The 27,549-nt window shown below is 39.5% G+C and overlaps 1 protein-coding gene across 3 annotated transcripts in view; it reads right to left on the reverse strand.

Annotated features, from left to right (window-relative positions):
• LOC109037801 (uncharacterized) overlaps nt 1-27,549 on the reverse strand; it is a 171,976-nt gene that overhangs the window by 110,973 nt on the left and 33,454 nt on the right. For 2 of the 3 annotated variants that reach the window (XM_072297258.1, XM_072297259.1), the window contains exon 2: nt 25,015-25,112. In XM_072297258.1, coding sequence (XP_072153359.1) covers nt 25,015-25,112 — 98 coding nt within the window. Of the gene's footprint in view, nt 1-8,635; nt 8,783-25,014; nt 25,113-27,549 lie in introns of all 3 variants that reach the window. The other variant, XM_072297257.1, reaches the window with a different exon arrangement.

Here is a 27,549-nt window from a genome sequence, read left to right on the forward strand (position 1 = left end):
GGTCCAGACTCTTTAAAAATACTCTCGAATAAATTGGATTTTTGCTTGAACAAAGAGGAAATCCGCTTGAATTAAGAGGCTGGGCTCTTGATACAGGGAAAAGTCCGACTGAATCAAGAGTATTTTTCTTGTTGAATCTTTTATGAGTCTGGACTTTGGATCCGAGGTACTTTTTTTCCATTCGAGGGAAGAAATTGAATAAAACTGAAAATTTTGAAATATCGTAACCGAGAGACATCGATTACAGGTTTGCTACTCCACATTGCTGATAAGTGAGAAAAACTATGGGTTAAATGGAAACATTCACCTGACAGCACCATTTTAAGAGGAGATGCGGTGAAAGGTTGATCTACTGGACTAAATGACACTATATTTCTACTCCAATTTGCTAACTGTTACTCCCTTTTACTGGCAATCACCAGCTATTTCTGACCATTATCAATTTTGCTGGATATTTTTTTGATGCGGAGCAAAGGCGAAATTAAAAATCTGTTTATGATATTACGACATTATCTTCTTGCAGCATTGTAGGAACATTTCGCGCAGGAGTCTTTCAATAAAATGGAAGAGAATGGATGGTAAACGGCCATCAAAGGGCCTTTCCGACCTTTTCAACCTTATTTACCTATTCCTCTTTTTTTTTCCTTTTCAAGCGGTCATTTCCAACCTTTCCCTGATCTTCGAAATACTTTCTGAGTCAATAGAGCATCACTTCCCAAGTCTAAAACACTAACTATTTTTTAAATCAAATAATTATGGATAGAGGAGAAGAGGGGGAGGGGGTTAAAGTTAAAACTTTAAACTCGCATATCTCGTAAACAGTTTCTTGTAAAAAGATGATCTTGGTCTCAAAATTTAGAGCAAACAACTATGAGGGGCATTTGTAAAGTAAGTATATATCTTTATTTTCTCCGAAACTAATGAAGATAAATTAAAACGTTAAAAATTGTTTTTACCGTCATAATCTCAGCTTTTCAAAAAGCCTTTTTTTTAAATTTGGTTTACCGGTTCGCGAGTGACGTCATTCTTCCCGCGCCCATCTCTCGTCACCGCGTGTCCAAAATATTCGAGCACGGCGAAGCTCCTCAGACGGGTACATGTTCTCACCGTAAGGAAGCTTGTAACATAGTTAATTGGTTAAATATGTGAAAATTTCAGGCTTTGAATTGTCTTACCGTACTTTTCGACATAATCTCTACCCAGTTGTACACATTTCTGATACCGTATTAGCAGTTTGTGGATTCAATCTTCAAAAAATTGCGCATCCTGTAGTTGGAACCATTTCTTAACAGGTTCTTGCAACTCTGCGTGGGTGGAGAACTTTTGGCCAACCAAGCTCTTGTTTAACCCAGGAAAAATATGAAAATCGCTTGGAGCAAGATCCGGTGAGTATGGTGGATGAAGAAAAAGGTCCCATTTGAATGGGGCAAACAACTCTTGAGTCACATGAGCCACATGAGGCCTAGCGTTGTCATGAAGGAACAACATTGACGAGATAAAAGACCGGGCCGTTTTCGCTTGATTGCTGACTTAAGATTTTTCAAAACTTCACAATATCATGCGGCATCGATCGTTTTTACTTTTTCTTTTTTCCAAGAAATCGATCAGCAATATTCCTTGAGCGTCCCAAAACATGTACTCGTCTGAGGAGCTCCGCCGCGCTCGAATATTCCGGACACGCAGTGATGAGAGATGGGCGCGGGAAAAATGATGTCACTTGCAAACCGGTAAACCAAATTTATAAAACGAAGGCTTTTAGAAAAGCTGAGAATATGGTGGTAAAAACAATTTTTACCGATTTAATTTATCTTCATTAGATTTGGAGAAAATAAAGATGTATACTTACTTTACAAATGCCCCTCGTAGCTTTCAGACAATGATGACAAAATTGGACCATTTTGAAAATCCCATCCATTACTGCCACGCTGCTGTAGCTCAAATTTTCAATTTCTCACATTTTTAGATGGGGCAGTACCTTTTAAGGTCACTCCTGGACAAAGTCATTCGTCAAAAATGACAAGATTAGGATAACTGATTAATATGCAGTTGATATAGAGGAATCAAAGTTTTAAATCATAAAAATGTATGTTTACCTTCAAGGATTCTCTGGGTAGACATAAAAGGAAAAAAGAGGAATTGCTGATAAAAGCGTACCATTTGAGCTGTTCCGTATTGGCTATATTTTCGATTAGTATTGCAGCTGAAATGAAGAGCATGTAGTTCAGCTTTCAGCCGGTAGATCGCATTGAGATCACCAGCCTAAGAGCTAATAATTTTGTACCTTTTTTCCTCATTGTTTTTTTTCAAATGAAGCACACTTTTCTGGATCTTGCTGATTGACGGACATATTTTTAGCATTTTTTGACTAGTAGTCTTTGTTTCATTGTGTATTTTATTGATAGCGCAAAATTGTTCATTTTAGTCGCGAGAATTGGCCAGCTTTTAGTTTTGGCTGCCTAGCCGCTGATTCCACCTTATCAGTGTCTCTGGGACAAGATACAAAGAGTGAGATTCCCAACCCGGCGATAGCTAGATTACAGGCAAGTTGCGTCTATCTAGCTATTGTCACCTCTATTGAAGAGAGGCCCGAACCGGACACTGTTGTCTGAGCAGGTGCTCTGCGTTTCGTCAGTTTTTGCGATCAATCCGAAAGTCCTTAAGCCAAAGCTAAAAAGGCATGTTGAGCCTATGGTTTTAAACTTTTGAGCAAACTCCTTGGTGCGATTTTCTGTGTCAATCTTCGAGAGACCCTTAAGACAAGACTAAAAAGGCATGTAGCGCCTAAGGTCTTGAACCTAAAAGGGATCACCTCAAGTGCGACTAAAACTCCTCCTTTGAACGCTCGCGAATTCTCACGAGTGTTAAAAGGTGGACCACGTTGCGGTCACCTATAACCGATTTTTTGTATTGAGCTGCTAAGAAGAGAGCAAAAGTCCAGATAGCCTTGTTGCGGTTTCTGGCACTTATTTTGAGCTCTTTTGTCGTCTTAGTTTGGGGGAGGAAAATTCGCGTCTCTTTTTTGAAGCTACCTTTGGCCACCTACCCAATTGGCTAGAGGATTAACGGCAAAATCAGACCAAGTTTGAAATTCAAATGAAGAGCAGGAACGGAATAAAATTGCGTAAATAAAGTATTGAGGGTTGATTTTTGTGCAATTTCACTTGCCCACAAATTGTTTCTAAACTTCAGATTATTTTTGGTCCATCAGCGGCTTATTAATCTCACTTTGGGGGTAAGGATAATCTAGGACTGAAGCGGTCTATTTGAACTGGCGTGGCCTGCGTGGCCTCCATGAACAACAGAAAAACTAACTTTATCTGATATTCCAGCATGTTACCAAGCCAAAGTAGGTTCATTATAAATAGTCACCATCCGAACTTTATTAATTTGTTCGTTTTAGGCATTTAAAACGAGATTAATAGAAGAAAAGTGGAAAAATAAAGAGGGCAAGTTAAAATCAAATTCCGTTTGCCGCGAATGGATTTCCACGCTCATTTACACACTCACACAAGCGCCCAGCACCAGACCTGGCTTCACTTTTGGCCCATGCTTTTGGATACGAGCACTTCGTCTTCATGTCTTTGGTTTGGGAGCATGGGTGATCTTGGGACTCGGAACAAACCAGGTTCTAGTGTATTGCATCCGGTTTGAAAAATCATATCGCTCCTCCAACTTGTTTCCCCAAGATGAACTTGTGCTGGTTTGAAAGCTTCAACGGTCTACTTTCATCAGAAAATATTTTTGTTACTTTTTGTGCGATTCCCTCAACGTCACAGCTGAAAATGTGAAAATGAAAAAGTGAAAATTTGAAAATTTGAGCTGCTGCAACGAGGAAGCAATGAATGAAATTTTCAAAATGGACCAATTTTTTAAACATTGCCTGAAAGCTGGTGGTTTTCTCAATTTTGAGACCAAGAGAATTCCTTTACAACAAACTATTTAGCGAGATATGCGAGTTCAAATTCTTACTTTGACTGCCCTCTTCCTCCCCCGTGATTGTCAGATTTCAAAAATCGTCAGTGTTTTGGACTCTAAGAGTAATCCTCTATCAACTCTGAAAATATTTCGAAGATTCTCAGACACGGTTGAAAATGGCCGCTTTTGAATAGGGTCCTCTCTTCCTTGCTCTGGTCACAAAAACGAGAGGCGAGTGAGGATAGAAATCGATGCGCAATACATTCTTACCAATCTTCGTTTACATTCCAAAGAGCCAAAAATGCGAATCCTGACGGTGAATGATCGATTTTGTTTGTGTGTGTTTCATGTGCGTCTGTGTTAGTGACTACGCGCTCACAGAGGAACGAGTGCGTTTTCATAAAAGTATTATCAGGCAACGCCCCACGCCGCGCCGTCGCTAAGTAGTCACCAGAGACTCTGCAGGAAACTAAATTCGTCGATGCTATGTGTTCTTGAGGATCCTTAGGAACACATACATACCAATTATGGCCATTTTCATTTATGCCAATTTTCCGACTTTTTCGGTGATAGGTCGGCTGATTTTCTCTCTGTGCGTGGCGCCGGACGTGTGCAAGACCGTGAAATCCCCTCTCCCTCTTACTTTTTACCTCATTGAACTGAGGATTTAAGGCTTATGGGATACTTCTAGGTCAAAGGGAGTTACTTTTTGCCCCCCATAGATTTTCAGGGGGGCTCCTTGGGTGATATCGGACCCCAATTTTTTTTTTTGAAACGGAAAGACTCCCTTCGTAATACCCCATTCGAGGAAAATAAAGAAGAAAATTTTGCGCACGAACTTGAAGTCAATACCTCAAACCGTTTCAAAATAGTGGCCAGTTATAATACAAAATGGCCGAGATTGGCAACTCGTTTTTTGGTAATGACTTTGCTTGACACTCGGAATTAGGGGGTATTTTTACACAAGAAAAATTAATTAGACTAGACATTATAATTTTTTTTAAAAAGAAAAAAAAATTGGACATTTGATCACTATAAACGTACATACATTTAAAAGACTCTCAAAACAAAATGTTGTCGTCATAGAATTTTTCAGTTACATCTTTGTGCCAAATAATGCAGAATTAACCCATGTAACTCATGGTGCAATACACCTTACTGCAAATTATGTCCTACTGCTTCACTTAGGACGTTTCGTTTCCTGAATGTAATTGTGTCCTTTCACATACCAGATGATCATTGCGAAACCTACTCGCCTACGGTTTTCGTGCTTCTCAAATTTATTAACGATTCCAATCGCACCAGAAGCTGCTAATGTTGACTAGTTGAAACGACGGCATGTCCCTGGATATTTGAATTTAGTTATGATTTTACATAGAGCCATTTTTTTTTCCAAGTCCAAGAATGTTGCACCAAATGTAAGAATGGTAAAAAAATACTGTTCAGCAGACCACCATTTCCGGTAAACGTAAGTAAATGTTGTCCATTCTCATGCCTAGCGCTTCTCAAGAAAATTCATGGGATGCTTCTTCATCCTCTGACATGGTACTTGATAGCTTACAACGGCAAAACATAGAACCGTTAAACCATGCAGGGCCTTAATTTGCAAAATTATTCTTTTTATTTAAGCATGGTAATTCATAAGAACCAATAGTATGAGGAGACAGTGACAAAAAAAAATGAACATATAAAGCGTTCCTCTGTGACCATTCTCGTCTTTTATTCTACCCATTTTAACAATCTTAGGTCATATTCCGGACTCTTATTGGTCACTTTCAAGTTTTCAATTTTGTTTTAGAAAGTTTCTCCAGCGTTAAAATGGTTTCTGATCCCAAACTTCAGAAGTTGAAGAAAACAATAGTTTCAGAATTTAAAAAAAGTTTCACTGACCAAGTGACCAAATGGCTTCAACACAGAAGATCATAGAATGTCATATATTTGTTCCTGCGAAAAGGAGTGCATTGGAAGAAATGCCGAATGACTATAGCGTGTCTTAGTGCTTGTCGCTCAGTTCGCTGTTATTTCTTTTTTTTTTTTGTTCATGAAAGTAGAATTTGAAAAATAAAAATACCATCCCGGCTATACAGTTCTATAAGAGTACTAATTCGAGTTCAGAGGCTCTTAATACATCAGGAGAGACCTAAAGAGGATCTCCCAAAATTCCTAAAACTTCTTAGAACAGGAGAATTGACGCAAAAATATCTAGAAAGCTCGTTTTTCAGGAAAATGGTGGGTGATAGGAAAAATCTGAGATCATATTCGGATTCAACAGTTCAAAATACTTACGGATCCATGCATCACACATCAAAGACATTCTTAAAATGTCTTCTTAATACACTTTGAGTCAGGGAAAGTTTTTACACACATTTTGGCTAGGAAAAACCAGCTTTACCGGTAAACTGGAGGGTGATGAAAAAAATCGAGGTCATATTGGATTCAGCAGCTTCAAATACATAAGATTCCTTCTGCTTTAGGTCCAAGAAGATATATAAAAATAAATTGCATGCATGACAAATATCCGTCAAATTTGTTCATATTCCAGGGAAAAAGTAGCTTTTCCGGAAAACTGAGAGGTGGTAGGGAAGAGTAAAGGCCATTTTCAGACTAAGCAGCTTAAAATACATCGAACTGGCTCTTTCTTGTTTCTGAGAAAACAGTTACCTACATTCTGCAGGGGGTGACAATCGTAAAAGCACCAAAAATGACCATTCTTCCGGGTAAATTGGCTCATCCGGAAAATTTAAGCGTCATTCGGATTCAGCACCTCAAAATACATACAGATAGCCTTATCTTGGCCGGTAGACAATATTTTTTTTTTTTTTTTTTTTTTTTTTTTTTTTTTTTTTTTTTTTTTTTTTTTTTTTTTAAACAGTGCTTTTGCCACGGAGTGTCAGGAACACTCTATCCAAAATGGCGGCCGAATTTGACCCTTACACGGACCATTTGGCATGAAATATTTTTTTAAACCGTTTTTTGGGAATCTGCAACCTCGAAAACACAGATCTCGATTGTTTACTCTTCTCTTAGCGCAGTATTGGACGTTTTGGTCGCTGAAGAGCCAAAATCGGCCGCCATATTGGATTTTGGGCATTTCCATGGATTGAGGGGTCTGTTTGACAATTTCTTTGGAATATACGACCCAGCAAACATGAGGATCGACACATCACTCGATGTTTTGTGCCGTTTAATAAAAATTTTAGTTTTCAGCCGCCATCTTGTTTTGGGGGCCTTCCCATGAAAATTGGAGAGTATACCAACGATCTTCTCTTTCTAAAGACCAAAATGAAGAGATTAAGCTATGGTGGCAATTTGTATCACAAACGTGCCCATGAGATGACACATGGCCCCTGAAAAAGCTGAGGCCAAACCAGAGCCGGATTTAGGGGAGGGCCAACGATGCTATGGCACTGGGCAGCAAATTTCTGAATTTTCTTTTTTTCCTAATAGAAAAACAGAGGAGGGGAAGATTGAGAGAGAGAGAGAGATAAAAATGAAGGTCACACTATTGAGCGATTTTTTGTGAGACTCTACCCCTCAATTTTTCTCTACCTCTCATCTAAATTAATCCGTCCTTTTTTTTAAAACATGAGTACATTGATGACCAATAAGTGAAACCTTGAATCTTCGTTTGTGATGATGCAGACTTCCTGTGAAACTTCATGTATTCTATGGAAAAGTAGTCTACGTATTTTCTTAAAAACTCTCTTGAAATTTGTACTCTGTCAGCAGAATATTCTGTACGATTATGAATTTCAAGCTATAGCTTGTTTCTCTTTAAAAAAATAATGCGAAAGCAGAAATTCTGAAACACCGCGACAAAGTTAGGAGGTTTTGCAAATTAGTATCAACATTTAGTTACATTTTTTACTATGATTCATTTTCGCCCTTTTCGTGTCACAGATCCTCATTCTTTGAAGAATCATTTCCTCCTCCTAAAATATTTGTTTGCAACATTTCCCTGCACAAATACGCATTTTTCTTACTATCGCAGAGTATGATTATGCTTTTGCCGCGTTTTCGAAACTTATGTTTCGTGCGCATTGTGTGTTTCAATAAGTTACAGCACTGTATATCTGAGCGGGGGAGAGGGGGCAAAATTTTTTTGGCGGCAGATACCTAAATCCAGCTCTGCAGCCAAACGGACAAAATTTTTGCCCAAAGGCCATAAACTGGTGATTTTCATGAAAGAAGGGTTATACCATTGCTGAAATACCGATATTTAGACATACGCCCTTTAGGACGCTAGAGAGACCTCTAAAAGGTTTTTAAATTTTTTTTACAAAAAGATTCTTGATTTAGCTACTTCTTAGCATATTTTGAGCAATCTTCTCTTGAACTTTTCACAACTTTAAAAAATAAGAGCCACCTTAAAAGGCGTGCTGCTTTGAACTGGAATTTTCCCTACCGTCTCCTGCAGCAACTCGAATAAAAGGTGGAATGGAATCCTTCCACGTTTATAATTATAAGATGGGAGAGATATATTCCATATATTTTTTTTTTCTTTTCTTTGGGGGGGGGGGGGGGGTTTAGAACTTGTCTGGTAGTCGATCCTCAATTGAGAGTTAAAATTGCAAATTATTAAAGTGTCCACAATATTCTACATGAATTGGTGACGGGAATATGTGTATCCCAATGCTTGGTTTGTGACCTTATCTAATGATGCACTAGTTATAAACTGTTGAAAAAAGAGCATGAAAAACCTTGGTTCACATATACATACCTCATCATCTAAGCAAGTGGACCCAACATTGAGGACCACAAATTGGACACGCTTGAAAATTTCTTCAAGCGCTTCACAGTGAGCAACTGTTAAATAGGACCCTTTGAGATCAAGTATTTCATTACGATCGAGATCAAAGTTGATTTTCTGAACAGAAAATAAAATTTGCCATTAGTAGAAAAAATGTATGATCACTGACCAATATTAAAATAACTTACTTACTTTTCGAGAGAATGGATCTTTAGTAATTTCACGTCCAAGTCTGAAGAAATTATGGGATCATCAAAGATGATCATCCGTAGGATAGTGGAGGACATACTTAGAATTTGTGAAAAAAAGAAACATCAGATTGACAGAGAAAGTTTATCGTGTGAAGGTTATCAATTGTGGAGATTCTTCCGGTGATGGGCCACCACATGAAAAGATTTCTGGAGCTTTTCTTTGTTGGACACATCACATTGTATATATTTCACGTCCTTTTACAGGATTTCCATTATTTTCTAATTTACCATTCCTTGGCTATCCCAGAAGAACGGTGGACGAATGAAACAACCTAACTGGTGTGTTCGAGACACATAAAACTTCAAATCCTGAGATTTTCAAGGAATTTTGTGCAGAAATAGGTGAGAATTAGGACCGGTTTGAGAGCTTCAGTTCGTGCAAGAGAGCTTAAAAAATCTCAACAGACAGTGTCTTCTGGCAGCTAGATAATTGACCTGCGACTTGTGAGCGAGCATCATCATATGACAACCCAACCCCTCGGGAGAAAGAACCCCGCCAATAATTTTGGATTGCTAGGGAAGCAGTTTTGAGGATTCAAAGTAGCAATTCGCACTGAACATTTTGCCTGAAGGGCAAAAATTTAACCAAAAGGAACCCCTTTGTATCCTCAGGTATCCTCATCACAGTTACCCTGCGCCTAGAATTGGCGTTGGTGGGAAATGAACTAACAGCGGCGCGGGAAAACTGATCATCTGAGCGGTCATTTACATAAAAAAAACGTAGTAGTCCAGTCAATCATTAATTTCACCTGGAAAATATTCCAAAAAACTTTCTGGCGACTTTCCCATGTGTGTTTTTCTAGCTCTGAATCCTAATCTGAACCTTGCTACTTTCGATTTTCACCGCTAAAGCCGCCATCTTGAAAAATGTCGTCAAATCTTGTTTTTTGTCCGAAAACCATTGATAACTCGTTCCCCGTGTGTCGGGCGGTAAAATGAGTTTGCAAACTGGAAGTACATCAGATTTTTATTTAGAGACATGTACCTAAGTTTAGGTAAAATGCGTAAGACATCCGCCCGAGCGTACTGAAATTCGCGGGAAGTTTGAAAAAAATCATCGACTTAGAACTCTTTTTTTTCCTCCAGTTTGTGAAGATTTAGCAAATGCAAATTGCCTCACTATAAAAGCGCGAGGTATGTGGGAGATGAACGAGTAGTCAAGGAGAAATACGAAAAAAAGGGGGTTAACCCGGAACAAATTGCTTAACAAACGTTTCCTATGTAAACGTCATCAGTAGGTCTTCCTGAACAACATACCAAAAGTTTACCACGATCCGACCCCGGAACACCCCCCAAAATGCCTATTTCAAAATGGCGGCCATAATACGGCCTCTGGGATTTCGGTTTTTTAAAATGCGCATATAGTGTCATGTGAGGTTTCAATCTGTATGTAATTTTGGTCGTAGAATTCAGATATGAGGTCAAAAAAGTCCCCCACTCAAAGGGGGTGCCCCAAACCAAGATGGCGGCCAATTTTGAAAGACAGGAGGGTGAATTTTTAAAATGCGCATATAGGTTCATGTGAGGTATCATCCCTCATGTAATTTTGGTCTTAGATTCCATTAATGGAGTCATAAAAGCCCTCCGGTCAAAGGGGGTGCTCCAAATTTCAAGATGGCGGCTGAATTTGAAAGGCAGGAGGGTGAATTTTTGAAATGTTTCCGTAACAAGACAAATGAGGTATCATTTCTTATGTAATTTTGGTCGTAGATTTCATTTATGAAGTCATGAGAGCCCCCCTGTCAAAGAGGGTGCCCCAAATCCACGATGGCGGTCAAGGAGGAAGGATTGGCAGCCCTTATCAAGGAGTCTGAATGAAATTAGAAAAATTAATTTTACACAAAAATGAGACATAACATGCAAGATGATGGCCATCATAGTCGAGAAATCATAAATGGTAGGTAAGGTGTCTCGCTGATTAGTGCACAATAACTCAGAATTCAAGTTCAGATGCCTTAGACACAGAGGATGAAAAATCTGAAATACCTGTTGTAAGTACCGGGATAATGAAGTAAAAGTTCAGTACGTTTTAGATGGTGGGTCTTCTCTCCACCGAGGGCCATAGAAAAGAGGGCAAACCAATATTATTTGGATTCATAAATTCAAATCATCCCACAGTTCAAAGCTAAATTCTTTTTTCTAAATAATCTGAAGCCATGGCAGTATTTGACGGGTGCCAAGGAAATGGACCATTTATGAAAGACTCCACTCGCCTTAAAAGAAGCAAAAAATTCAGATACACACCTATAGTCAATTCCTTACCAAATCCATCTTTTGTTGGTAAAAAAGAGGTCAATTTTAACAAATTCAGTCACTAAAAGTAAACTTATCCAAATCATCGGCACACGCCTCGAATCCACCGGTTGTAAGGTCGTGCATGTGAAATAAGATGCAGCTCTTGATATCGTCAAAGAGGGTGGTGCACCTTATACATAAGAAAACTGACATAATTATTGTGAGCGGACACGATTCGAACCTATTCGTTTTTTTTAAAAAAAGTAGATCACAGGACATCAATTTTTCTTTGCACTTAAGATGTGATATTAATTGCGGAAAGTCCAAGACAATCGCTCACAACATACCTTGAATCCGTCACAGAATCGATCTAAGTTTATGTAAGCAGCTTCTGTTCCATACGTTTTGGCTTTTGCTGGGATTTAACTTCTCACATGCACAGAATCGGAAAAGTATAACTATATTCGGTACTCTTGTATCAGATCTTTACCTATGCAAAAATGCTGAAAGGTTCTTGAAACCTAAGCAAAACTTTAAACGAACACAGAAAGCTGGATAGAACGAGCCGATCTGAATGCTCTTCAATGGCAATGCTTTGATAAAAATGTTGACGAAATTTATCCTATTACAAGCAACTTGCCTCCAGTCCGAAATCGCTGCGTGAAATTATTCCGTATAATTGTAAAAAAAAAAAGGTGTGGTACACCATGCGGTATGAAAGTGAAAATTTCAGAAAATGAACTTATGCTGCACAGACTTACGTATAAATCACAATGACTTCATAAACTTCGGGACACCTCAGGAAGAAGATTCTGACAATCCTGACTCATACTATGTCTCAGCATGTGCTGATTCAAATTTTCGCCCATATTGACTAGAGTTTGTAGGCCACGATTAATTTCCTTATCTTCATTGGGAATGCATGTGCTTCAAAATTAACAAAAATAACTCTTAGGTGCTCGTGTTCACATCTTTTCATATCCTGGACAGCCATGATGGTCATCATCTTGCATGTTATGTCTCATTTTTGTGTAAAATTAATTTTTCTAATTTCATTCAGACTCCTTGACTAAAAATACATAGAATTTGATAGGTAACCTGCCTCCTAACATGACTGTTGTTTTGTTGGCTCACCTTCCTGCTTCCAAATTTGGCCGCCATCGTGGATTTGGGGCACCCTCTTTGACAGGGGGGCTCTTATGACTTCATAAATGAAATCTACGACCAAAATTACAAAAGAAATGATACCTCACTTGTCATGTCACGTAAACATTTCAAAAATTCACCCTCCTACCTTTCAAATTTAGCCGCCATCTTGAAATTTGGAGCACCTTCTTTGACCGGAAGGCTTTTATGACTCCATTAATGGAATCTAAGACCAAAATTACATGAGGGATGATACCTCACATGAACCTATATGCGCATTTTAAAAATTCACCCTCCTGTCTTTCAAAATTGGCCGTCATCTTGGATTTGGGGCACCCCCTTTGACCGGGGGACTTTTTTGACCTCATATCTGAATTCTACGACCAAACTTACATAGAGATTGAAACCTCACAAGACACTATATGCGCATTTTAAAAAACCGAAATCCCAGAGGCCGTATTATGGCCGCCATTTTGAAATTTAGGCATTTTGGGGGGTGTTCCGGGGTCGGACCGTGGTAAACTTTTGGTATGTAGTTCAGGAGGACCTATTGATGACGTTTACATAGGAAAAGTTTGTAAAGCAATTTGTTCCGGGTCAAATCGTATTTCTCCCTGACTAGAGGGGGAAGTGGGGTCAGAAGTGATATAATGTTATTTTAAAACTACTAAAACCACAAAATAGCGTTTTGTCGGATAAATATGAAGTGAAAAGGATTGTACACCGTCATGTGATCCGGGAAGGGGGGTGGGAGGGGGTGGGGGTTGTGGAAAGGCACATTAGAGCCGTAATGTAATTGGGAGAGCTGGCGCCACTTTTAAGCATTTTCCATGTCCCGAATTCCGAGACTCCTGTGTGACGCCGGGTCACTTTTTCGATACATAATCGATTGTTTGCGATACACGGGTACCCGGCCATCCGATGACAACAACAACAACAACAACAACAACAAAGGAGATAGGAATTACCACGTATTCCACACCGCCATTTTGGATCGAAAATGTATCGAAAAAGCGACCCGAACTCGGCGCACACCGGGCTCGGAATTCGTCGAGCAGAACTCCCATTAACTCCCAGCCAGCTCTCCCATTTACATTACGACTCTATGTACTCTATGGAAAGGCATAACAAAAGGGATGAAATCTCTCATTTCAATAATCGCAGAAAAGAGATTTAGTGATTCAAAGCAAAATGAAACGTTATGGAAACCATGTAACAGCGCTTCAAAGGTATGAAACCGTTATTTTGTCTTTGGGCAAAATTTTACCCCTAATTCTGAGCCCTTAGTTCGCGGCGCAACCCGGGAGAAACTTTGAATTTCTTCGGGATTCGGAGTTTTCCTCGGGCAGCGCCGCAAATATTTTCACACGCTAGCGGTGGAAACTGGGAGATGGGACGTCGACAGAGCAGGACAGGCGGATGCGTTGTAGCCGCTTGCCTTGCACTTTCATGCGTTTTGAGAAAACTGCCTAAGAACCACGCTTCCATCGGTTTCCGGCGGACACGCGAAGCCGCCAAGTCGGTCAGGGGCCCGCACTATTCCGGAGAGAATCTCTGTAAATTTTGCGGGACCCTGATAGATTCGGCAGCGGCCCGTGGCCCTGTCTATCCGGCAATTCTTGGAAAGCGTGATTTGGAGCCAGAATTTTTGCTGCTTCAGAATTTTCTCCAGCATTTTCTCATGGGAACCGACGCTTCCCTGGCCTCCCTGGACCAGGGAAGCGCCTAAACAAGAATCTCTGAAGTCAGTCGTGTTTTCTCGAGAGTTGAGGAGGGTGTCAGAGGCGATGACCCAGTCCCTCTCGTAGTTTTCGACGGTGCCGACTCGGTTGGTTGAGTAATCGTGTTCTTCGAGTTCTGATCGGTTTATCTCGTGTTCGTCTTCGTTAGTTTTCCTTTTGAGTGTCCTGAAATGTCCAATTTACGTTCAGAGTTGTAGGTATGTTAGAATAAGTTTTTCGAGCCCTATTTATGTGTTTTTTCGAATTTTTTCCTATTTTTCTAGATTAAATAAATTTGAGTGGCCCCTGTTATTACTTCTGTGTTCGGCATCCGTTTATCATTCTTTCGGCTACATCTACACTCCCCCTCCAATCTTGAAGCATCAACACCCGTTTGGCGGCAGGAGCGGAAAAATATTTCAAATCCAAAATTCTCAGGCCAGGTTCGCCAACCTAAACAAACATATACCCGCATAATTCTGCTCTTGGGTCTCCTCGTATTCAAACCTTGTTAATGCTAGTTTAAGTTCGAAATATCCTATTTAGAGTTGTCAAAGGCTCCTTTTGCTATAACCTTGACTGGTGGAAATCGCCCCCGTTATCAACTGTTCATCGTCCCCGGATCTTTTGGCCAGAAGGGCGTTAGCCGTTTCAGGTAAAACTGTGATCTAGCGTTACCGCCGATTTCGGTCGTGCGAGTCTCATTGTCAGACTTCAAGCCCTCCTAATTGCTGTTGAACCAATCACTAGTCCAAGCTCTAAGAGTGATTCTAGTAGCATTTTTGGTCAACTTTGATTTCTTTGATGACAATTTGTGCCGAAAATCCGGTAAGAAAAATAATATTTGATAAGCCGCAAAAAATCCGATTTTTTCAAACTTCCCGCGAATTTCAGTACGCTCGGGCGGATGGTTTATGCATTTTATCTAAACTTAGGTACATGTTTCTAAACCAAAATCTGACGTGTGTCCAGTTTGCAAATAACTCATTTTGCCGCCTGACACACGGAGAACGAGGTATTAACGGTTTCCGGACAAAAAATAGGATTTGACGACGTTTGTGAAGATGGCGGCTTTAGCGGTGAAATCGAAAGTAGCAAGGTACAGATTAGGATTCGGCGCTAGAAAAAGACAATTGGGAAACACGCCAGAAAGTTTTTTCGAATATTTTCCAGCTGAAGCCCTTTTTTGGAATAGATTGACGGGACTTTAATAATATCGACCTAATATAAATCGATAACGGCCGTTTTAGGGCTCACCTCGGCTGACTTTCCTGAATTCTACGATTTTTTGCGCATCATAGGTTTATATTTTACGGCGTTCAACATAATGGTCATTTCCGGTCTCTTCTTGGGTCTAATACTGGCCTAAACATGGATCTGAAGGCCCGATTCGGCGAAAAATGCGACTTAGATAGCATACGACCAAAACCCCGTAAAACGCGCATTTTTCGCTAACATATGCGTTCAAATCCATATTTAGGCCAGTACTAGCTGCTTCAGCTCTTGCGAATGATGATGGCTCGCTCCGCGAGGCAAGCGATTACTTCGCGACTTCCTCCGAGGAAGGTTTCGAATATTCCTGTCAAGCCTCGGGCTCCGGGCTATCAAAAATAACCCTCCAGCTACCTCAGCAATGTGATGGAGGAAATACCCGGGCACGCAAAGAAATAATACTGAAAAACTCGTAAGTGGCAAAAAAATATAACCATAGCAAACTCTAGGTTTGCGTCTTCCCAATGCGACCGCAGCCGCGCTGCCGTGGTGGCCAGGCCGGGATCCCTTCCCACCTCGTCCCATCCTATGTGCCCCTGCTCATACTCAAACGCTTTACCCCACGGAAAAGCTATCCTGAGGACCAGCACTTCGCGCAGGCAACGCTGGATGAGAGGAAAACACAAGGAAGGAAAAACCAAGAAAAAAACAAGCGGGAAAGCTCTAATACGTGGGTATTAGAGAAGCGCTCAGCGGTGAGCGCAATTTTAATGAGTCCCAGATTTAATTTACTACCTATTAACTGAGTATGTTAAAATTTGCAATAATTAAAACATCTAAAATTGTGCTTCCTCCCCCACCCCCCCGAAAAAAATCCAAGATCCATAAGAAAAATAATGATCCATTACTTAAGTACCGAAATATTAATACATAAAAAATCCTCGATTTCTCATAAAAACAGAGAAAACTATTACGGCTCCAAAAAAATAACTTTTCTAGAGCATTTGAAGAAAATGTATCAAAGATGAACGTATCACTTAACGAGGCCAAATTAATTGTTTTAATGATGCCCTAATTGGACACGTAAAAAATATTATACGTAAATAAATGAACGAAATATAAATATTAATAGGTAAATGATGAGACAATAAACGAAATCAATCAACTGCAACTGATTGTGAGTACTGAAGGTAACTTTTCGCGAATCGAAGGCACCATGTGTCCGCTAGGTTGCAGCACACTACGCTAAAACCTTCTAATGACTCATGATCAGACACAACCTTTCCTATGTTTATTGTTTATGCTCTATGATACTCTGTCTTCGTGATAACAGGATTTCATACAATACAATAATCTAATACGTAATTACGTAAATAGAGAAGGAGAATTCTTGCAATACCAGAATTATAACCAGGGTAAACGGAAATTACATTCATTTTTTCCTCCTCATATTATGTTGAGCCTTAGTGAAAAATCTTTTCCACTTTCCTTCCGCAGTTTTCCTTCTGACAGCAAATTGTTAATCATGTTCTCCTGAAATCCTTGCTTTCATTTAGTAGATTCGGAATTTCTCATAAATTTCAAGAATTTAAATGCGTTTACAGAAATTTCTGGCCAACCAAAGGCAGAAGTTGCCTCTACGCCTTAATTTATAAAGGTAACTTACGTTCTGTGTAATTAATAAACCATGCTGGCCCAAATATCTGAAACCCTCTACTGTGATAACATTCGAATCAGTCACTGTTACAGGGACAGTAATATCTTCAATGTAATCTATAGGGATATTGTAGGTATAGGTATATCGTAACAAGTCAACAGTGAAACTAGCAGACCATGTATCTCGTTTGCGGTGCTTAAAAACCTCCGCTCCCATTTTATTCTTTTGACGGAGAACAAATCATTTTTCCTCCTTGGTTTTCACAGAGTTTTCTTTGCACAGAGAAGAAAAATTGCAGAAGTTTTTATAAATTGATGTTGGTTGGTTTTCCGTGTAAAGAAGAAAGTATGAAAGGAAGTCTACAACGTCGCAAACCGAGATACGGGGTCTGGTAATTCCACCGTCCAACTGTATTTTACAGAAATTACATTGTGAGTATGGAGCTGATCACTAGAATTACTATGCATAGATATGTACCTAGGATAAGGGTGGTTGCAACAGTATTTGTCATGAATGGTCCATGACACCTGCAGAAAAGATCGGTGGTTCCTGAGTGATGATAAGAGGACTCGTAGGTTTCGTTGAAACGCATGAATCTCATATGTATCTGTAGAGGTATAGAGTTTTGGCCTGCTGAGGAGTTGAGTAAATTAGGAGCCATTGCTCATAAGCTGATAAAGTTAGGAGGAAACACGATGAAACTGTAGAACTTTTGATACTTTAAGAATGTAAACAGAGACTCAACCTCAAAAATCTTTCACAATAATATTGTGTACTCAATTTCCAAAAACTCTATGGTTCATGAATTTTTTAATCAAAGGTAAGTAAAAGTTCTCCAACTGGATGAGAGATGGCCGTAGTGATCATTCGACGAAATTCTCTCTGAGCCATTTTACCTATTCATGGAATCAAGTAAATGTAGGTCCCCGTTTATTAGACGATGCGACGCATGAAAAAATGCCAGGCGAAAGCAGTATCTTTTGTTATTGTAAGTCATAAAATCAGGTTGTAGGTAAGAAAACTTCCTCACACATGGAGGTGATGTAACTTTCAACCTCATCTCCTACATAGTCTGGTGGAACACTTATTATCGTCTTACGGTAAGTAATGGAGAAACCTTGTTTTATCGTCTCAAAGCGAGTCCTTAAGGAAGGTTATTTACCCTCTTTACTGAAAAGTAGACAACTGGCCAGTTGAAATTTTGCTCTCATTGAGCGTTCAAATGTCTGTGTTAGGTCTGCGGAGATAACACATGAGGTGTCTTGCAATGAATCTGACGGAACCAAATTCACCAGAGAGTGAATGAGTAAATGAGTCATGAAACCTAGAATTTTTAGTACAAATAAGAGGCTAACACATACCTTTGTTATGGAGCAATGTGAGAGGTAGAATGTAGCGGTTTCAGAGTAGAGTGTTATAAGGAAGATTTATGAAACTGTCGGTGCCGCAAAAAATCTTAGACTTTGAAAGTACACAATTTTCTGCTACTTCAGATATCTCAGATTTTTTGACACCTAGTTAAACTCAATAATTAGAAGTTGTGAACTGACAGGGATGTGATGACGACATCGCTTTGAGAATAACAGATATTCTATGATCAAGGATACACTCGAGCGGTCCTTTTCATAATTTGCAGCGATGAGGTGGTGACAATTACGAAGGTACAAATCCCTGCGCTTGAGCTGCGCAAAATGCTCCAGTCGTTTATCTATGCTATTCAGCATAAAAATGCAAACCGTGTTGTAATTGGTGCTTGAGAACAACTGTGGTACACTAGTATAATGAAGCATTTTGCATGTATCGCAAATGGCAGATCTCCTACCTGACATACTTTAATTAACCCAAAAACACTAAAACAGTCTCTGAGGTAGCATGATAATTGGTCAAATAATTTCACAGCATTATACTTCAGAAACTTTCACAAACTTCACGAGGTGGGCAGAACGAGTCTGAAGACAAGACACGACATACGTTGAATAATTCCAAAGTATTATGCTTCAAATTTCAGACAATTTCACAATCTTAAATTTCACAACACAATCTTAAACGAGGCGGATGGATTATGGAATTAATTATGGATGGAGGGAGATGGACGAAATATGAAAACACAAAGGAGTAAGCGAGACGCGAGAAGCAAATACGGGAGAGTAGTGTCATCTGAATCTGAATCGCGGCTATGTACCTACAGAAAATGAACATTGATCTTATTACTTATTAAGCCAGAGAAGGGCCAAAGACGCCAAAACTCATGAACCAATCAGAGAAGGGCAAAAGGATGGCAATACTCTCCAGTACCTAGGTCAAAGACACATAACCTAGATGTAGGCGAATTCTACTAAGGTCTCCGAATAAGGTTATCACCGGTGGAAAAGTTTTCGGAAAACAGAGCGCGAATCTTGAACTTTCAGAAGTAATTATAGGATAACTATAAACCGCATAGCAAAGAGAGTTTTAGGACTGTTATTTATTTCTTACGCCAATTTGCATTTAATCGTATTCACAGAGGCATAATGAGGTAATCAAAAAAAAAAAAAGTAAAAATGGCGTTTCGTGCATCGATGAGTTGGTGCGCCATTTGATCGCTTGAGCGCCCTACTATACTAGAGCTCTAGTGGCAAATCGAAATCAAAAAGCGCCGCCTATCGGCTGAGCGCTTAATATCCCAGCGCGCAAATGGCAGAAATATGGAAATATCATCCCCTGAGAGAAATACGGCTCCTCTTCCCGAGCAGAAATCATACTCATGGATTTCCACGCAAAAGCGCTCCGAAGACCGACGCTTCGCGCAGGAAATATATGAGGACGATCCAAACTTGGAAAAACGACTAAAAACTGGAAATGGACTCCATGGAAGTAAATGCTGATGAAATCGAACGAAAAAATATGAAAACTGAAATGCAGAGAAATGCTCATTTTATATGTATAGCGAAAAAAACCAAACATATGACACGCACAAGCTCCATATGAACAAATAGCACGCAGCTACAGAATACAAACCAAGTCATGATACATAGCATACATATCTTTCCAAATCAAACCTTTTCATAAAAATGAACGTCCCTCAAGAGGAGGCAGTGTAAGACTGGTCCCCAGCGGCCCACGGTGGATCGAGTCAATGGGAGGGGTCGGTCATCGCGCATCACGCGTCTTATTTTCTCTGATTACAGAGATTTCCCGCCCTTAGAATAGAGCAAATTACCCTCATCTGTTGTATTTTTCGTCGTAGATTCCACTTTTTATCATATTTCAGCCAAATAACGAGTTTTAATACGATTTTGAAACACTTTTTCATGACTATTGAAAATGGTATCCTTGATAGTTTATTTTTCACGTTACTTTCGGCGAATGGGACCTTAAGCATCTTATGTAAAGAAGAATTTTGCAGAACTTGACTCAAAGACATTACTTGAGGAGTGAGGGAGGGCGGCTTCACAGGACCCTCACCACGAAGGTTGCCATATTTTTTTCAATTTCTGCCAACATCGTTTTTTGTTCATGTTAATTAGTTTCTCGCAATTGCATACTGATACATATACGGAACATTCTGATGTTCATTTTTCTTCTCTTTTCTTCCAGCCAGTCAATAGACGTTTTCATCTTCATGAACCCTCTACTCTTTCAATTATTCAACAAACATGCATATTTCAAAAAATAGATCAATATATTAAAAAGATATATATATATATACTGTAGCTTCTTTTAATCGAGTCATCCTAGAGGATTATTATGGGTACTTACCACAAGATATAAAAAATTGAATGTGCAGAGAGAGAGAGAGAAAAAAAAAAATATATCATCTTCCATTATTTTGTTTTGTTCCTCGAAGTTTGGGGTGAAATTTGAAACATTTTTATTGAAAAAATATTAAAATAGGAGGAAATTTATTTTTCATGCAAGTTCTGATCCCTTCAAGAACCACTGGGAAGGACCAATGTCTCTTGAAGAAATTTCTTGTATTTCTTCTTTTTCAACCCACAACCGATTTTTATTTGTATAAAGCTCATGGAAGAGTTCTAGGTATGTTTAAGACATTTTGCAAGAAACGGGACTTGTGAAATATACAATGCGCAAAACATACACCTTAAACTTTATCGCACAGTATAACACTGATCAAATTAGCTTCATAGACTAACAGGAGGTTAATGTCTCGTCCAAAAATATCAACAAATCAGCCAAAATCAGTAATCAGTAGAAAAATTACCGAGATTGAAGGATATCGTGTGATGCACGATTGTATTGATGACATTGGAGCAAGATCGGATTCCCAGCAGGCGCAACTTGCTTTCATTCAAATGGACCGTTTTCGCAGATTAGCGGATATTAGCGGCTACTTATTACATGATATCATTCCTGATAGTGTACAAGAAGCAACCCAACAAAGGATTTAGTGGACACTTGTGGACATTTTTTTATCGAGCTATCTTAACATTTTCTTGGGCGTTTTTTTAAAGCAAGTTTTGGAGGTGGTTTTGGTCCTCCTAAAAATACGCCAATACACATTAATGATATACCAAAATGTTTCTTAAAGGGAGGAGATTAAGCATGTTTAATTGAAATTTTGATTTATCTGCTACAGAACTCATGCAAAAGCGAAATAAAACCTTGAGAATCAGACGGCAAATTTGATACCACCTGCAATGTCAGCTTTAGGCAACCCGCATGTCAAAGCGGAAGGGTTCAAAGACCCTAGAACCATGGATACATTCATTTTGGAAGCTTAACTACTAGAAAACCAAGATAAAGTATTTAAAATCCGACTTTTTTTCTTCGTCGCCCATGACCGACCTCTACCATTGACTCGATTCACCATGCGGCCTAGCGACCGTGACTTTTAAAGCTTCGCATCTCTGCAAGAGGGGCGAGCGGCGGGGTCCCAGGGTGCTCGCTTTTGGGGCACGTGTAGAGGTCACATCGCCTCCGAAAGGTGGCGTGTGTAAAAAGAGGAGAAAACACTGAAATGCCTTATCACTGGACATGGTCCGGTGTGGCGTGGAGTTGCCATAACTTGCAGCTTGTGGCACAACAATTCTTTTGGAAAGTCAGGCGTGAGGAAGGGGGGGGGGGGCTCCTACCTATTGACATCAGCCAAAAATCAGGGATAGGATTTTCATTGTTCTCGAGGGGATACATGCTACAGATTCTGCCGAAGGTCGAAAGGGGGGGGGGCGCTTCCCACCAAAATGTATCCGTCCCAGATTCACTTGACGAAAAAGCTGGGGAAAACCCATCCAATAGGACGGAGGGGTAGAATTTTCATAGAGGGTTAGCCAATCAACTTTCAGAGCTGGTACAGAGTGAGTAGTGTGTACCAACGTCCTATTCAGCGCTTCAACCCTTTCCTGGGAAGTGAGGAGAGATGAACCAATCAGCAAGTGGCTTGCATAGAGTGACTTAAACACGCAGAGGCCACTCTCATGAGAAAGATTAAGTATGATATAAAAGTTTGATATGCTCCAGGAAAAGAGCTTCAAGAGCGGATACAGAAAGTTTCGGATTTTTGGTGTCATCTAGACATCAACAGATTTCGTTCGCAACAAAAATCAAGGAAACCGGCCCAGCAGTTCCTCAGAATTAAGGATCACAAGGTTTTGGTCATTACAGTTGTATTTGTGCAAGATAAGATAGGATATAAGATTGGACCTAAAAAGAGACCAAGAGTCACAAAACCATGATGCATTCCCTACAATACAGACCATCAATGAGCAAAAAAATGATAGAATAGAGGAAATTCAGGAAGAGCCCAAAAATGACCATTGTTGATACTCGGATTTCGTCTAACATGAATAATAGTCCCAAAACGCGCCAGCGGGTCATTCCATGTCAATTCAACCAAAAAAATGGGAAAATGGCACCCACCGACTCGGATTTTGTTTATTTATTTTTTTTTTCACCTAATCTATAGATTAATCTAAGAGATTGTACAAATTTTTAGCTCCATATGTTGAATACTTTTTGAAGAATAATTATTGAAGTTTCATCGCCTTTCGTAAAAAAGCTCTCTCCAGATTTCAAATACAGCAGCACTTCGCCTTAGAAAAAGCTTCATAATTATTTTAGTTTTAAAGATTTGAAGCTGAAATTCGGCACACTGATGCATGCTAGTATGTATTTGAAGGGGAAAATGTCCACTTTAACCTAACATACCCTGGGGCACAAAACGCGTTGAACATAGCCCTTTTTTGCCCTGATTTTTGGCTGTAATACCTTGATCCCTTAAAATGAGCATAACCATGTGAGTTAACAACATATTTTAATTTTTTTTTTGTGAAAATCATCGTTAGGATGTGCTCTAACAGTATCTGGAATAAAAATCCTGGGTATTCCACTTTTCCTCTATCAAATCGCCCTATACAGCAAAAAATGCACGAAAAAGCTAAAAAAAACAAGTTTTTACGGCTGTTTCCCATCAAATTGTTTTGACGCTTGGCATCTCATCGGAAATTCACGTCAATTCTTTCTGTTTCCACCAATTTCGCTTTAGGAATCCTTGGCTTTTCTTACCATCCGCACTTAATCACTCATCGTAGCGAACACTGTGTGAAAAAGTAGAAATAGTTATATCACTGAAAATTTTATTTTCAGTGATATAACAGGACTTACCATCGGTAAGTTGCCCCTTTTAGCCCTAAAATTCCTTTAAATCGACTTTATTTTCCAGGAGCTTGGCAGAATGTTTTTCTCCTTGGCTTCAATGACTCGGTAGACACTCTACTTCATGAATCTGAAGCGTTTTTGCTTTTGATTTGTCAAAAAGTTTAAACTCGTTCCGGCAAACCGTGTCGGGAGTTTGTTACGAAAAATCGGCGGAATCGCGCGATGAGGCTCCTTCGAGGGGTGGAAAAGGGCATTTTAAAATTGATACGGGACAGTGCATTATTTTTCTTGTAAAGAACCCTGAAAAGTGTGTTACCTCAAAAAATTTCAAAGCTGTAGCTATATTTTAAAGGGGGGAAAAAAATTCGCGAAATGACGAAAAAACGCGATTGTCCCTAATTTGAAGTTCCCGCCTGGAGACTTGTCGGGCCCAGCGGCACCACTCAGGATGAGTCAATCCGGCTGAAGTTTTTGTACGTTCATTTCGCACCAAAAGACAACTTGATGGGGGGTCAGACATTAGATTTTCGCAAAGTCGAAAAATAAGAACCCCCCTAGCGGAGAAAACCACCACAAAAACTGAGTGTTTTCTACTTTTTCAGAGTGTTCGCTACGATGAGTGATTAAGTGAGGATGGTAAGAAAAGCCAAGGATTCCTAAAGCGAAATTGGTGGGAACAGAAAGAATTTACGTGAATTTCTGATGAGATGCCAAGCGTCAAAACGATTTGATGGGAAACAGCCGCAAAAACTTGCTTTTTTTAGCTTTTTCGTGCATTTTTTGCTATATAAGGCGATTTGATAGAGAAAAAGTGAAGTACCCAAGATTTTTATTCCAGATACTGTTAGAGCACATCCTAACGATGATTTTCACCAAAAAAAAATTAAAATATGTTAACTCACATGGTTATGCTCATTGTAAGGGATCAAGGTATTACAGCCAAAAATCAGGGCAAAAAAGGGCTATGTTCAACTCGTTTTGTGCCCCAGGGTATGTTAGGTTAAAAAGGACATTTTCCCCTTCAAATACATACTAGCATGCATCAGTGTGCCGAATTTCAGCTTCAAATCTTTAAAACTAAAATAATTATGAAGCTTTTTCTAAGGCGAAGTGCTGCTGTATTTGAAATCTGGAGAGAGCTTTTTTACGAAAGGCGATGAAACTTCAATAATTATTCTTCAAAAAGTATTCAACATATGGAGCTAAAAATTTGTACAATCTCTTAGATTAATCTATAGATTAGGTGAAAAAAAAAATAAATAAACAAAATCCGAGTCGGTGGGTGCCATTTTCCCATTTTTTTGGTTGAATTGACATGGAATGACCTGCTGGACTTTCTAGGTGCCCCCTGTAAAATATGAGAGGGTTTGATATTTTTTTACCCACGAAACTTGGCGGAGAATGAAGAAAGCAATCTTCCTCTGCTTATGGTCTAATGAAGTATTCAGGAGGATCCTACACCAATGTAAGGCTATAAAAAAGAATATTGGTTTTTGCAAAGCAAATCGATGAACTAGAAGACGACAAAATTACCTTAATCTGCTCTAATACAGCTGGTAAAGCACTGACGCCATGTTTCGTACATGAATCGATGTACTCATTGGTTAATGCTTCAGTTGTGACATTTCTTGCTGAAAAAAACAAAAAAATTTAAAATATATCAGTGTTTTTAGTTTATTTTCCGAAGAAAATACACTATTGCATTCTCCCATGATGTCGGACCCAGACCTGAGACCTTGTGGAGAGCACCGGTCACGGGTCGTAGATCACAAGAATATATGTCATGCAAATGCATGTGTATATATGTATGGTTGGTTGGTAGATACGTTTATTTGGTGCTTTTAACAATTGAGCCATTAACACCTTAGAGGAGAGATCAAAATATAGTACAGAATTTAAAAATTTAAAGTATGTATGTATGTATGTATGTATGTATGTATGTATGTATGTGTGTGTGTGTGTGCGCGCATGTGTGCGCGCGTGTAATGTGCGCGTGTAATGTGCGCGTGTAATGTGCGCGTGTAATGTGCGCGTGTAATGTGCGCGTGTAATGTCCGCGTGTAATGTCCGCGTGTAATGTCCGCGTGTAATGTCCGCGTGTAATGTCCGCGTGTAATGTCCGCGTGTAATGTCCGCGTGTAATGTCCGCGTGTAATGTCCGCGTGTAATGTCCGCGTGTAATGTCCGCGTGTAATGTCCGCGTGTAATGTCCGCGTGTAATGTCCGCGTGTAATGTCCGCGTGTAATGTCCGCGTGTAATGTCCTCGTGTAATGTCCGCGTGTAATGTCCGCGTGTAATGTCCGCGTGTAATGTCCGCGTGTAATGTCCGCGTGTAATGTCCGCGTGTAATGTCCGCGTGTAATGTCCGCGTGTAATGTCCGCGTGTACGTATGTATGTACGTATGTATGTACGTATGTATGTACGTATGTATGTACGTATGTATGTACGTATGTACGTACGTATGTACGTACGTATGTACGTATGTATGTACGTATGTATGTACGTATGTATGTACGTATGTATGTACGTATGTATGTACGTATGTATGTACGTATGTATGTACGTATGTATGGTTGGTTGGTAAATACATTTATTTGGTGCTTTAACATTGAAGCCATTAACACCGTAGATGAGGAGAGATCGTCAAAAAAACATAATTTAAATATTTAAGAAGTAGGAGTCACAAAAAGGGTATGTACGTACGTATGTACGTATGTATGTACGTATGTATGTACGTATGTATGTACGTATGTATGTACGTATGTATGTATATGTATGTATGTATGTATGTATGTATGTATATCATCATCAATCATATAAACTTCCAAGGATTCAGACTTTCAGCGATTCCACCTTTTTCTATTTCACTCGAGGGGAAGTGTCATTTCCCCGCCTCTCTTCCCCACCCGGTGACTGACACTACGCTGTGCTGAACGGTTCAGCCTGAACCTTTCCCCTACGTCCGACCGATCCCCACTTCTCTGTCAAACGAACCATGCCACCTCTTACCCATTGTGGCTCGCCCAATCAGGTACCAGGGTACCTAGCGGCCAGCGGTCAGTTGATGATAAATCTCGCTCATGCTCCCACGCAGCTACGCTTAGATTACGTCAGCGAATTATTTTCCGAATAATTAGAATTTCTTCAATAGTAGTTTTCTTTATTTACTTGATTGTACTTTTCCTTTGCTTTACTGTGTTTTCCTTGATTCTCTGCTGTGTTTTGGTTACATCTCCTCGGTGTTTTTATTTTATCTAGCTCATGCTCACACCCAGCTGAGCTTAGATTACCCTAGTGGAGTCGTTTTCCTTGTTATTTTTCTGTATTTTTTTCTCTGTTATACTGTGTTTTTCTTGAATCTCTTCTGCGTTATTCTGTCTGTTCTTTTCCTTTCTGTTCTGATATTTCTTTTCCTACCCTTTGTTCTCTGAGGATGTTTTTGATAAAATAATCATGAATCCAGCTTCAATTGATGACGTATTGCAGGACGTGTTGTCTGGCGACACAATTAATTTGTTTTTTGACATTGTGTGTCGTAAGACGGACTTCCAACCTGTCAATGTAAATTTAATGGGTTTATGGGATTTCATAGGACCAGCTCAATTGAATAACGGCAAATTTATTCAAATTTTGAGTAGCAGGCCCACCGGGAATATAAATGAAATTTCCCACTGGATAACTTTTTACTACTTTAACAACACTGTAAGAAAGGGAAATTTATGTTAATATTTCTCATTTAAGGAAGCGCAACTAAAATTTCACTGATTTTTTCAGAAAAGTAAAAAAAAAAAGTGGCTAAAGATGGTTCCTCGCCTTCTTGTGGTGTTGGCTGTTTCTACTAAGTGGGAACCGTCCATTTCAAGATACAGTCTATCTCTTGCCCCGTCATTATTATTCTACAAGTTAACTGTGGAGTGAAAACTTAATAATTTTTTCTATGAAATCTTCATAATAAAGTGATAAAAAATGTGCAACTACTACAAAATTGGCGAAGCGCGCCGAATGTCACTCGCGTAGCGAGCAACCGGGGGTCTAGGGAGCGCAGCCCCCTGGCTAGACGTGCCGG

The sequence above is a fragment of the Bemisia tabaci genome, chromosome 2 (assembly GCF_918797505.1).
Source record: "Bemisia tabaci chromosome 2, PGI_BMITA_v3".
NCBI classification, from domain to species: Eukaryota; Metazoa; Arthropoda; class Insecta; order Hemiptera; family Aleyrodidae; genus Bemisia; species Bemisia tabaci.